This window comes from Aotus nancymaae, unplaced genomic scaffold, assembly GCF_030222135.1.
Source record: "Aotus nancymaae isolate 86718 unplaced genomic scaffold, 86718_ANA_hifiasm-v0.15.2.pri h1tg000003l, whole genome shotgun sequence".
Classification (NCBI taxonomy): Eukaryota; Metazoa; Chordata; class Mammalia; order Primates; family Aotidae; genus Aotus; species Aotus nancymaae.
The window spans coordinates 10,757,857-10,770,295 of NW_026988414.1; the positions used below are offsets into that span (position 1 = coordinate 10,757,857).

At 51.0% G+C, this 12,439-nt stretch overlaps 1 protein-coding gene and 1 pseudogene across 4 annotated transcripts in view; one reads left to right on the forward strand and one right to left on the reverse strand.

Moving 5' to 3' along the window:
• GSN (gelsolin) overlaps positions 1-12,439 on the reverse strand; it is a 68,094-nt gene that overhangs the window by 46,859 nt on the left and 8,796 nt on the right. For 3 of the 4 annotated variants that reach the window (XM_064378387.1, XM_064378394.1, XM_064378388.1), the window contains exon 2: positions 8,180-8,272. Coding sequence is in view for 1 of the 4 variants with exons in the window: in XM_064378382.1 (XP_064234452.1) it covers positions 3,275-3,316 (42 nt within the window). In the remaining 3 variants the exon portion in view is untranslated. Of the gene's footprint in view, positions 1-3,274; positions 3,357-8,179; positions 8,273-12,439 lie in introns of those variants that run through there. The other variant, XM_064378382.1, reaches the window with a different exon arrangement.
• LOC105721243 (putative uncharacterized protein GSN-AS1) lies at positions 7,692-8,183 on the forward strand (annotated as a pseudogene).

Genomic DNA, 12,439 nt, shown 5'->3' on the forward strand with positions numbered 1-12,439 from the left:
TCATGCTTCATGCACAGTGTCATGTCTGTTTTGTGACAGACTCTGTACCATGTACTACCATTTGAATGCCACATTCATCATACCAGGTCCTATCCCTTAGAAGTATGTGCCATAAACCTTGTCCTGGATCCATGAATTGGGATCCATTAATCCCTTGCTTGATTCACATCAGGAAGGGGACAGGATGATGTTTATGGAGGACAGGCTCTGGGATGGACTCCCAGCCCTACCAACTATCACCTACGTGACCTTCAAAAGCAACTTCCTGTCTCAGTACCTGTTTCTTCATTTATAAAATGGAAATGATACCTACATTCACTGAGGATTAAAATAGGTAATACATTTAAGATGCTTAGTCTAGGCTGGGCGTGGTGGCTCACACCTGTAATCCCAGCTTTTTGGGAGGCCAAGGAGTGTGGATCACGAGGTCAGGAGTTCGAGACCAGCCTGGCCAAGATGATGAAACCCAGTCTCTAATAAAAATACAAAAATTAGCTGGGCTCAGTGGCGCAGGCCTGTAATCCCAGCTACTCAGGAGGCTGAGGCAGGAGAATCGCTTGAACCTGGGAGACGGAGGTTGCAGTGAGCTAAGATTGCACCACTGCACTCTAGCCAGGGTGACAGCAAGACTATCCCAAAAAAAAAAAAAAAAGATGCTTAGTCTAAGAGGCTGGCATGGATTGAGTGCTTTAAAATGTGTGCTAGGCCTGTGCCAACCATGCCCGGGCATCTGTATTATTTCCTGTGCCCTGTGTACCAGCCTCCTAAGTGCCCAGCTCCTCAGGTGCATCAAACACTGTGCATATTCAAACAACCCGCTACAGGGAGGGTAGGATTATTCCCTCTCATACAGAGGAGTAATCAAAGGGCAATAATTTGCATGAGGTTATGTGGCCAGCTGGAATGAACACAGGTCTGGACCTTCAAAAAGACAGAAAGCAGGCCAGGCGAGGTGGCTCACGCCTATAATCCCAGTACTTTGGGAGGCTGAAGCGGGGGGATTCCTTGAGTTCAGGAGTTCAAGATCAGCCAGGGCATCACCTTGAGTCCCCATTTCTACAAAAATTAGTCAGTCATGATGGTGTGTGCCTGTGGTCCCAGTTTTTCAGGAGGCTGAAGTGAAAGATCGCTTGAGCCCAGGAAGCTGAGGCTGCAGTGGGCAGAGATTGCGCCACTGCACTACAGGCTGGATAACATAACAAACAACAATAAAACAGCAAAGAGACAGAAAGCAGACGCGTGGTCAGCTGTGGGGCGTGTGTGCAGGTGGACGTCAAGCAAGCGTGAGGAATTTCTTTGGGGATAATGAACGTCTTCTCAACTGGATTGTGATGATGGTTGCCTAACTGTAAATTAACTGAGTATTATTGAATTGGAATGAGTGAATTATGTGAATGTAAATTATATGTGAATTTACATCAATACATCATGTAAATGATATTTCAATAAAGCTGTTTTTTTGTTTTTGTGTGTTTTTTTTAAAAAAAAGCCCATGTGCTTCCCATGCACTATTGTGCCAAAGCATTCTGCAAGAGAAGGGCACTTCCTGTGGGTCAGTGAAGTTCAACCAGAGGCCGAGCTGCTCTGAGGCCCAGCTGGGAGCAGGTTTGAGCTGAGTGGTTCCCTGACACCTCTGCAGACCAGGTGTGCAGCAGGATCACCCAGGGAGCTCAGGAAACAAGATTTCCAGGCCCCACCCCCAACCTCTGAGTCTGCAGGCCTGGGGTGGGGCCCTGGGAACCTGTGATTCTGAGGCTCAGCCAGGACTGGGCCCACATCTTCCTTTCACATTTGGGGAAACTGAAGCTAGGCAGGAGAGAGACCTGATCAGACCTAGCTGATCAAATGGTGGGAGAGCCAGGGCTAGAATTTGAGCCCTTTCCTCTTCTCTCTCCATTCCCTCCACCTCCCACCCACTTCTCCCCCTGTCCTCAGCCTCCCAGTGACTCAGGGCTCTGAGTCATCCAGAGTCCCCACAGAGGAAAATTCTTAGGAAAAACAATTGCCAAACAAAGCTTTCCCTGATCTGGGGAACAGAACAGGCCCATGGGGCTAAGAGTGGGAGAGGAGGGAGAACACAGGGTGGAGTCCAAGGCCAGGACTCCCAAGACTTGGAGTCTCAGCCACTCCCTTGTGTGGGGCCCTAGATAGGGACATCCCCACAGTGAACATCCCCACCTACAAATAACGCCTCCTATGCTCACAGAAGCCCATTGTGATGAGGCCACACGATAAGTACTTTATAAGCATTGTCTTGTTGAATCCTCCCCAAAACCCATGGCTGGCATTGTCTCCTTTTATAAGATGGATGAACGATGGCTCAGTAGAGGTTCAGCCCAAGGTTATACCATTAGGAATCGAGGGCTCTCTGACTCTGAAGTCCAAGTCTGACTCTCACTTCCACATGCATTTAAAAAATACCTACTGTACACAGTGGCATGAAGATCAGTCCTCATCAGACAGGTAAGGAGAATGGCCACAGTGGCGGTTCAATCACAAATTGTCTCCTTTCTTTCTGTGTCAGGCCCTGCTTCGGGACTGCCCGGCCCAGTGGGCACAAAAGCAGGAACACCAATAGTCATTCAAGCAGCTGTGGGCCCTGGGAGCACAAAGGAGGGAGCACCCACGGTCCGACAGAGCCACAGAGGAGGGCATTGAGGCAGAGCCTTGGAGGAGGAATGGAGATTCCTCTTTGAGGAGGTGGGAACAACAGAAGCAAAGGCTCGGAGGTGTGGCCGGCACAGGGAAGCGTAAACAGTTTGGAGAGGCATGGCTGGGGTTGAGATAGTGGATACCGGGAGTGGTGGGGGCAGGAAGGGGTCTGACTGCTACCGAGTCCTGATCTGAGACACTGAAGATTTTTTTTTTTTTTTTTTGAGACGGAGTTTCGCTCTTGTTACCCAGGCTGGAGTGCAATGGCGCGATCTCGGCTCACCGCAACCTCCGCCTCCTGTGTTCAAGCAATTCTCCTGCCTCAGCCTCCCTAGTAGCTGGGATTACAGGCGTGCTCCACCATGCCCAGCTAATTTTTTTTTTGTATTTTTAGTAGAGACGGGGTTTCACCATGTTGACCAGGATGGTCTCGATCTCTTGACTGGCCGACACTGAGGATTTTTAAGCAGAGAGAGAATAGGATTGGAACTGGTTTCATCTCTGCAGAGGGCCTGGCTGGTGGTTGAACTGGGAGTCAGGATGGGACTTCCCCTCAGGTCTCCCTGGCGTCCCTCCTCTGAGCTAGCTTCGGGGACCCCCCCCCAGATCCCTTGCTACTCACCCATGGGTTAGAATTGCCCCCGAGGGCTTCTTCCTCGGCCATCGCTAAGCTGGGGGGAGCTACGTGGGCCTCTCCCGACACTAATCATCTCAGCCTATAAATAGGACTCAGGATTAGTCTGAAATAGCTGTGCCAAGCCAACTCCACGGCATCACAGGCATGCACAGTTCCGGAAACGGTTCTCCTCAACACAATTAAAACTCAACACTTCCTCAGGAAACTATTGTTCACACTTTGCTTTGCTTCCTTAAGCAAAAGGCAGTCGATTTTGGGGGAAGAAACTGCCTGCCTACTGCTCATCAGTGGGGGTGTGCCTTGTGGAAAGGAGGCCCCTTTCCTGCTTCTCCCCCTCTGAGGACGCTGCGGGAGCAACTACCACTCTCTGGGCATCAATTTCCCCAAATGTAAACTAGGGAGGTGGGACATGATGCCATTTTTAATTTATCAGCATTTTAAAAATTAGAATGGTAATAAACGTGAGCAGGGAGAAATGAAGAGGTTCAGGGCCTGCCACTGAAGGACTCGGTGACCTTGGATGGCCACTGTTCCTCTCTGGGCCCCAGATTCCTCAGTTGTAAAATGAAGGTGCTGGGGGATGATGTCCAAGATCTACAATTTAATTTTTTTTTTTTTTTTTTTAGACAGAGTCTTGCTCTGTCGCCAAGGCTGGAGTGCAGTGGAGTGATCTCGGCTCATTGCAACCTCCGTCTCTCAGGTTCAAGCAATTCTCCTGCCTCAGCCTCCTGAGTAGCTGGGACTACAGGCCCACGCATGCCAACATACCCGGCTAATTTTTTGTATTTTTTAGTAGAGACAGGGTTTCACCACGTTGGCTAGGATGGTCTCGATCTCCTGACCTTGTGATCTGCCCACCTTGGCCTCCCAAAGTGCTGGGATTACAGGCATGAGCCACTGTGCCCAGCCTTAATTTCATTTTTTTGTTCAGTCTTCGTAAGAACCCAGCCAGCTGGCCATGCTATGCCAGACTTGTGCTGATGCTGCGGATAAAGGGACAAATAAAACCCACTCCAGCCCTCTGTGTGCCCAGAGGCTTCCTTTGGGGCTGCTGGAGACATCTTGTTTCTAGTTGAGAATTCAGATTTATGTTCAAGGAGAAGGACTCCCCAAGAGCAGATTACAGCATGGACTGAGCCATCACAATCGACAAAGACACAAAGCTAACACAGTCATCATTATACACCACACATGTGCTAAGGACTTGATTTCCCCATTGTTCAATCACCACCAACTTTATTATCACCCCCATTTCACAGATATAAAAACTGAGGCTGGGAGGAATAAGGGACTTGTCCAAGGGCACAGAACAAGTCAGGGCTAGAGTGATGTTTCAGGCTCAGACCTGTTTGCCTCTGGGTTTAACACACCTGAGTGCTGCTGTGAAAGGGCTCTGGACACCTCAGGCCGGCTGGCCAATGCAGGGCTAACCAACAGGGGCATGGAACAGAAAGGGGCATCGAGGATGTTGCTGTGTGTGTGCAGTCGGGAGCTCAATGAGGCTTCAGCGATGGTACTCATTCACTCCAACCAGCTCCCAGCGCTGCCCTCCTCTGATCCACCCTCCCTCTGCCTGCCGTGCACTGATTGTTTTGAAATCCCATGGATCAAGTCACTCCTCAGCTGAAGACCTATCTGTGGCTCCCTGGTACCCAGAGGATAGAAACCCAGCGTTCAAAAGCTCTATGACCAGCTCTTCCCATCACCTTCTAATCTCAACCCCCACACTCCTGCTCACTAGACCCTGGTACAGTGGGGTCACCTCCCCACCTCAACCTCCACACTCTTGCTCACTAGACCCTGGGCACAGCAGGGTCACCTCCCCACCTCAGCCCCCACACTCCTGTTCACTAGTTCCCAGGCACAGCAGGGTCACCTCCCCACCTCAACCTCCACACTCCTGCTCGCTAGACCCCCGGCACAGCAGGGTCACCTCCCCACCTCAGCCCCCACACTCCTGCTCACTAGTTCCCAGGCACAGCGGGCTCCTCCTATGAGGCCTTCTTGCCTGGAATGCCCAAATCCCGCTTCTCAGCCTTGTTTGACTCTCAAGTAGGAAAAACACTCCCTGGCTCCCTGAGCCCTTTGGCACGTATCACAGAGCACTCTGGGCGTCAGCCGCCACTGTCTCCGTCTTGGATTAGAGTGGATCTGCGAGGGCCGGGTGGTGTCTGATTCACCTCCCTCTCCAGTGCAGAAGCTCAGAAAGGGCTGGCTGGGTAAATTAAAAAATGCAAAGAGCCGAGAGAACCCTGGGAAAGTGCACATTTCCCAGGACTGCCCAATGACAAGCCCCGTTCCGAGGCACAGCATCAGGACACCCTGCTGTGGAAGAACCAAAAATTGCACCCTCACGGCTTATCAGGATGGTCCTTGTGTCTGTCTCTTTCAAGGGTTCTGATAATGAAATCTGGGCAAGTTGCCCTCCCGCTTTAAAACTTCCAGATGTTCCCAGAGGTCTAGCATAAAATCCACCCACATAACCTAGGTGCTGCCTGGCCCCAGGCCCTCCTCTTGCCACACCCCTTCCCTGGCCAGCCTCCCTGGCTTCTTTCGGTTCCTCAAGGACTCCCCACACTAAAGCCTTGCCCTGGCTGCCTCTCTGCCTGGGGGGCTCCTTCGTTCCCTGCTCACTCAGCCACCTCCTTCCCTCCTTCAGGTCTCACTTTTTAGGGGAGGTTTCCCTGATCTGTCCAGATAAGACCTCACCACTCCCACACAATCCCACACGCTCCTATAACCCCATCATTTCCTTCACAGCAAGAATTAATCTTTGGTGTAAACAATGATCTACAGGAAGACCCATGAGGAATGGGAAAGTCTTGTTTTTGTTGAATTTCCAACGCCCAGATCAGAGCCTAAATATCTTTCAAATGAATGAATATATGAATGAATGAATGAACATCTATACATAAATCAAGACAAGAAGGTGGGCAGAATCCTAGGGAACACTGAGATAGAAAAAACAGGGCCCTGGGCTGGGCACAGTGGCTCACACCTATAATCCCAGCACTTTGGAAGTCCAAGCCTGGCAGATCACTTGAGGTCAGGAGTTCAAGACCAGCCTGGCTAACATGGTAAAACCTCATCTCTACTAAAAACACAAAAGTTAGCCAGGTGTGGTGGCACATGCCTGTAGTCCCAGCTACTCGAGAGGCTGAGGCAGGAGAATTGCTTATACCAGGGAGGAGGAGGTTGTAGTGAGGCGAGATCGTGCCACTGCACTCCGCCTGGGAACCACAGCAAGAATTCGTCTAAGAAAAAAAAGAAAGGAAAAGAAAAACAGGACCCTAACTAAGAAAGTCAGAAAGGAAGAAATAAACCAGACAGTTCAGCTTCCCAGAAGCAAAAGGAGGAAGTTTCTAGAAATGCACTAGAGACTAGTACATGGAGTCCTGAGGAAAGAGCCCTGGATTGGACATGGAGGAGGTCACTAGGGCCTCCCTGATGGAACCAAAGTTCCATGGCGGTAGGTACAGGGCTGATACACTGCAGGGGGCAGAGGAGCAAACAGGGGTGAACAAGCAAAACTCTCAAGCGACAGGTGCTCAGCTGGGCCTGCACCAGCCCGGCCCTGCAGGGTCTGCGGAGGACAGGGCCCCTGTGTCATAGTTACCAAAAGCACCAATGCAGCATAACATTCTTTTTGTTAACAGATCACTTTGAGGCATTGGCTTTGGGAGTTGTCAGGGCTCAGTCTCAAAGGCAGGCGCATCAGAGCCAAGACCCGGCCCTCAATTCCTCCCATTAGGGCAGCATTGGGACCACCCCTTTGTCTGCAGAACCTCTGGGTAGTGGCTGATGAGGCAAGTACCTTTCAGGGCCCAGCAGGCCTTTTAGGAATCCCTGGCTTTTGGGGCACAACATCCTGGGGACTATCAAAAATATCAAAAAGGCCTTTCACCTGAGCTTCGGGAAAGAGGAACAGCTTGGGCTGTGGTCAGCTCGTGTCACCACCTGGAAGCCAGCTGGGCCACAGCAGACGTGAAAGTCCTGTATGCATTCATCTCCTTCTCCTTTTGGCAGAAAAGGGATGGCGTGGACTGGAGGGGTGTTTCCGAGGTCCTTGCACAATCGCTAATTAGAAATTCACTTCTGTTTGGGTACTGGAAGCTGGGTGATTCCCCCTAGTAGTGATCCTTCCTGTTTCGCTGCTCACAAAGCCCTTTGGCATCTACGAACTCACTGGGTCCACAGGGCACCTTTGTTAGGTGGGTAGGGGGAGACCAAGGCACCTGTCTCACAGGTGGAGAAACCAAGGCTGAAGCTGGGAGGTGAGCCAGTCTCCTGGCTTCCAGCCCAGGACTCTGCACTCCACCCCCACCTCCCCGCCTACTTCAGCAGGTCACCTGTGAATCTGATAGTCAAGTGGGCCCCACCCTGCCAGCCGGCCCCAGGGGGCATGACTCATCCGCCTTCCCCATGACTCACACATCTCAGGTGCTCCTCCTCTGGTCAACAAGTCTGGAGACCTGGCAAATGGACTCCTCTTTTTCTCACCTCTCCAAAGCCTCTGGCGAGAATCCCTGCACCTCCTCTTCACGGGGACTCTACCCTTCTACAGAAGAGCCACCAAGGCCTTGAGAGGGAAAGCAACTCTCCTAAAGTCACACAGCAAGCAAGCAGCACAGCCAGGGTGGGAGCCAGGCATCCGGCACTGCACCCAGTCCCTGCCTCCTCCCCACAAGATCACCCTCGCCCGGCCTCCCTCTCAAGGGCAGGCGAGGAGCAGAGATGCACTCTGAGCCTTATTAGAAAGACCTCAGGGACTCCCACTGAATCCACTGCCGCTACAGCAGCTGCTTTCACCACTGACGGCCCCTCCAGGCTTCCCTGGGCAGCCAGGGCTGGGTTTAAGAGAAGGATCGGTGTCTGCATTGCTCTACCTACCTAACACGGCTGTGCAGGGTGAAGAGGGCTGCTCTGTGGGATGGCACTGGGACCAAGGCCGAAGCACGGGACAAAGGGAGCTATGAGCACCACCTGTAAACAAAGGACGCAAGAATGTCAGCCTCAGGGGGAGTTCAAGGTCATCTGGTCAAATCCCCATTTGATGTTCCAACTCCTTTCCTCCCCTCCACCAGGGGTCACACAATCACCACTTGCACACATCCAGCAACAGGGCACTCACTGCCTGCCGAGGCTGCAAGACTTACTGTTGGGGAGTTTGGCTGAGTAAAAGAATTGTCTGAAGGATGCACTCAAATCTCTCTCTTCTTATGCCTTGCACCTGCTGGCACTAGCTCTGCCTCCTCCTGGGTCAGCCAGAACAAGTCTGTCCCCCTCTTTCCTGATGGCTCTTTGGAGATTTGAAGGCAGTGATCCTGGGACCCTCAAGTCTTCTACAAATTGTGCACCCCTTTCCTCCAGCTCCTCTGAGACCAGGGTTTCCAGTTTGCTCACCCTGTTCCCTGATCTGCTCCAGATGAACCCTGTCCCTACGGACAGCACAAGACCCAGAATTAGACAATCAGACAAGCTCTACTCAGAGCAGGACTATCACCTCCCTCATTAGAGATATCGAATCCCATTCGAATTTAAGGCAGCCCTACTGCATGGCTGAATTCAGTTTACGGTCAACCTCAGAGCTTTAGGACTCTGGAGTTTTATAAACTGGCCCCTCACTCAACTGTAACTTGAGCAAGCTGCGTCACTTCCCTGAGCCTCAGTTGCCTTTTCTGTTCAAGAGGGATAATATTAGAACCCTACAATGAGATAAAACATGTTCAGGGTTTTGCACAATGCGTATGTTTACTCTGATTATTAATAATTAAATTTCTAAGTCTTTTGCCTACAAATTGTATTTTTCTCATCCTGCGCATGAGCGGTGTGGGGACCCATGACTGTTGATATGTCACTTCCGCAGCTCTACGCCTCAGCATTGCTCTATTATTGTTCTACTGCACTGTTGCTGAGCAAGACTGCATTATCAGTGTTTGGGGATAGGACTTTCTCTCCCTCTAGGCTGTAAGCTCCTTGGAGGCAAGGATTCTGCCTGCGTTACCTCTGAAGCTTCGGCATGTCACATGCCCTGCAAACGGCAGGACTCGCGGACATATGCTAGATGCGTGGGTGAAGGACCATCCCACATCAGCCTGCTGGGGAGTATACAGCTCAGTCCTCCCGCCTTTCAGGGACAACTTGGATCTTCACCCTTCCTCATCACCAAGAATTCCAGTCATCTCCATTCAGAGGGCAGCTGAGCAAACTGGCTCCCGCCAACACTGGAAAATGTCTCTGCCGAAACCAGCTTCCCCCAGCCAAGGGGAGAGTCCAAGATCCCAAAGGGAGCAGGGCCATGCAGGCTCCTGGGATTAAGACACAAACAAGCCCTGTTCTCAGGCCAACAATAAATGGTCCAGACAGTCCTGATGACTTGTGCATTGTGACTGACACGGGGCACAGCCACGGAACTGGAGTCACAGCGCCCAAAACCAGAGAGGTAAGAGGCCAGACACGTATCTGGGCTGCAGGACCTGGTGCTGAAGGGCACTTCCGTTGGCCTTTCTCAAAGACTATGGCAGAAACTTCCTGGTTCCAAGGGATAGGTCAAAGCAGAGTTGGGTTTTGTTGTTCCTGCCAATGACTAATGACCTCCTGCACTCTGTCAACTGTGTGTGAGGATAAGCCCTTCGAATCCAGCCCCTCTTCTTTCTACACAGCCCAAATTGCACTCTCATCTGCAAATGCACATGGTGGTGCTGCATTTGTTCCCAAATGCAACCTGCTCCTCCCAAGTGCACCTCATCTCAGCAAACACCACTACCATCTACTATCCACCATCCACCCAGTGGACCAGTCCAGACACCAGGCCCTCACCCACCTCAACACGCCACCCCACCCCTTTTGATCTGTCACTCTCTCCTCCAGTGTATCACCGTGTCTTGCTAAATCAACCCCTGACTGCCTCCAGAATGTTCCCCCTTCTTTCCACCCCAATGCCAACATCTTGGTCCACAGCCCCATCACCTCTCGCCTGCATGATGGCAGAACCTACCTAACGGGTCCTCCTGCATCCTCTCCCTCCTACAAGGCATCCTCCTCAGAGCGAGCCCAGACCATGCCACTCCTCTGCCCAGACTCTACCATGGCTCCACTATGGCCCCAGATAAAGTCCAAGATCCTTAACAAACCTCTCCACATTCTTCGTGACCTGTCCCCTTCAACCCCTTGAGCCTCGGCCCTCATGGCTTCCTGGCTCCAGCCACATGCAACAGCACTCTGTTCCTGAGTCCTCCCTGAAGTGTTTGCACAGACCTCCACACCCGCTACTCTGCCCAGTCACATTCTGCTCTAACAGTCCCTTTGCAAGTCAGCCTCCCCAGTTAGATGAAGGTTTGCTCCCATGTATCCCAGAGCCTGGCCTAGGGCTGGGACCACCGCAGCTCAGAATTTACCAAAGTAGGAAACTATGACTCCCATGTGTGCACACATGTGTAACACATAGGCACATGTGCGCGCACACATTCGCAGAGCCGGCTAAGAGTGCAGATGCTGCCATCTATGGGTAAGAAAAGCATTACACGCTCCCTGAGACTCAGACACCCCAGGAGCCTCAGAGTTTTTAAACTCAGCCGTGTTTAGAATCAGCCCCAGCTAACTCCAAGTTGGTCTGTTTTCCATTTTGAACCTTAAGGCTGTAGCAGCTTAAAAACAAGGTCAGCAAACCACTGACTCTAGTCCATCGCCCCCACAGTCCAGATGGAGCCATAAAGAGAAAGGTTTCATTCCAGCACTCACAATTCCAGCCTGGGGCTCTGACTCCGTGCCTGTCTGCTGAATCATATCTTAGAGCACAGGAACAGAAGACGCCTTCTAATAGTCTCAGCTGCGGAAAGGCCAGCCTCTGGGGAGAGAGCTCGTCCGGTGAAAATGTGCAAGGCACCACAGAACCCCGTCTGTCTAGGTGGCTAAAAAGGAGCTTTCTGCTCTGGGGGTGGGATTGGGGGAGGCTGGAACAGAGTATTTTTCTCTCCTAAAGGACTGCTCCCAGTTTGTTGGGAGGGCCTTCAGACTTGATGGGAGTAATGTGGTATCTGTCCATTAATACCATAAGGGTTGAAATGGCCACCCCTAATAACAATAGTTATCATTTTCTCTGCACCTTCCAAGCGTTAAACTCTACAGGCATCACGTCTCAGCCTCACAATAACTCTACCAGGCAGATATCTTTGTCCTCATTTTGCGAAACAGGGACACAAGCTCAGAGAGGTGAAGCAATGTGCTCAGGGTCACACAGCTAAGATGTCTGGGCAGTTTCCACCAATGCAGGCTGCCTGCCCTATGTCTTGACCTCAATATATTTCAAAGCTGTAAGACTAGGCCTCTTGCTCACCAGAAAAAGAAAAAAACAACAACAAACCACAAAGCTTTGGGTACTCTAGACCACAGGTCAGCAAACTTCTTCTGTAAAAGACCAGACCGTAAATATTTTAGGTGTTACATGCCACACACCCTCTCTGTTGCATATTCTTCCTTGTTTGTTTGGCGATGGTGTTTTTTAACAATCTTTAAAACTGTAAAACCATCCCTAGCTCAGAGGCATACAAAAACAGACTAGGGCCTCCCCAGGGCTGTAGTTTGAATCCATAGATACAGAGAGAATAATGTTTATCATCTCAAGTATAGAAACTTCTGGTGAAAAAGTTTATCAAATGCTAGCTGTGCTTCTCCCTCTTCCAATGGCTTTCTACTGAGTCATTCTCTCCTAAAGAAGGACCCTACTTTGCTTCACAATTAAGCAGCAAATTATTTCAAGGACTGTTCAGAGTCTAGAAACTCATAGCTGCAGACAAAACAGACACATAAGTCAGATTCCAAAGATAAGATATTAAAAGATCTGGGCTCTTGGCCGGGCGCGGTGGCTCACGCCTATAATCCCAGCACTTTGGGAGGCCAAGACAGGTGGATACGAGGTCAAGAGATCAAGACCATCCTGGTCCACATGGTGAAACCCCGTCTCTACTAAAAATACAAAAATTAGCTGGGCATGTAGTCCCAGCTACTTGGGAGGCTGAGGCAGGAGAATTGCTTGAACCCAGGAGGCAGAGGTTGCAGTGAGCCGAGACTGTACCATTGCACTCCAGCCTGGGTAACAAGAGCGAAACTCCATCTCAAAAAAAAAAAAAAAAAAGATCTGGGCTCTCTAGG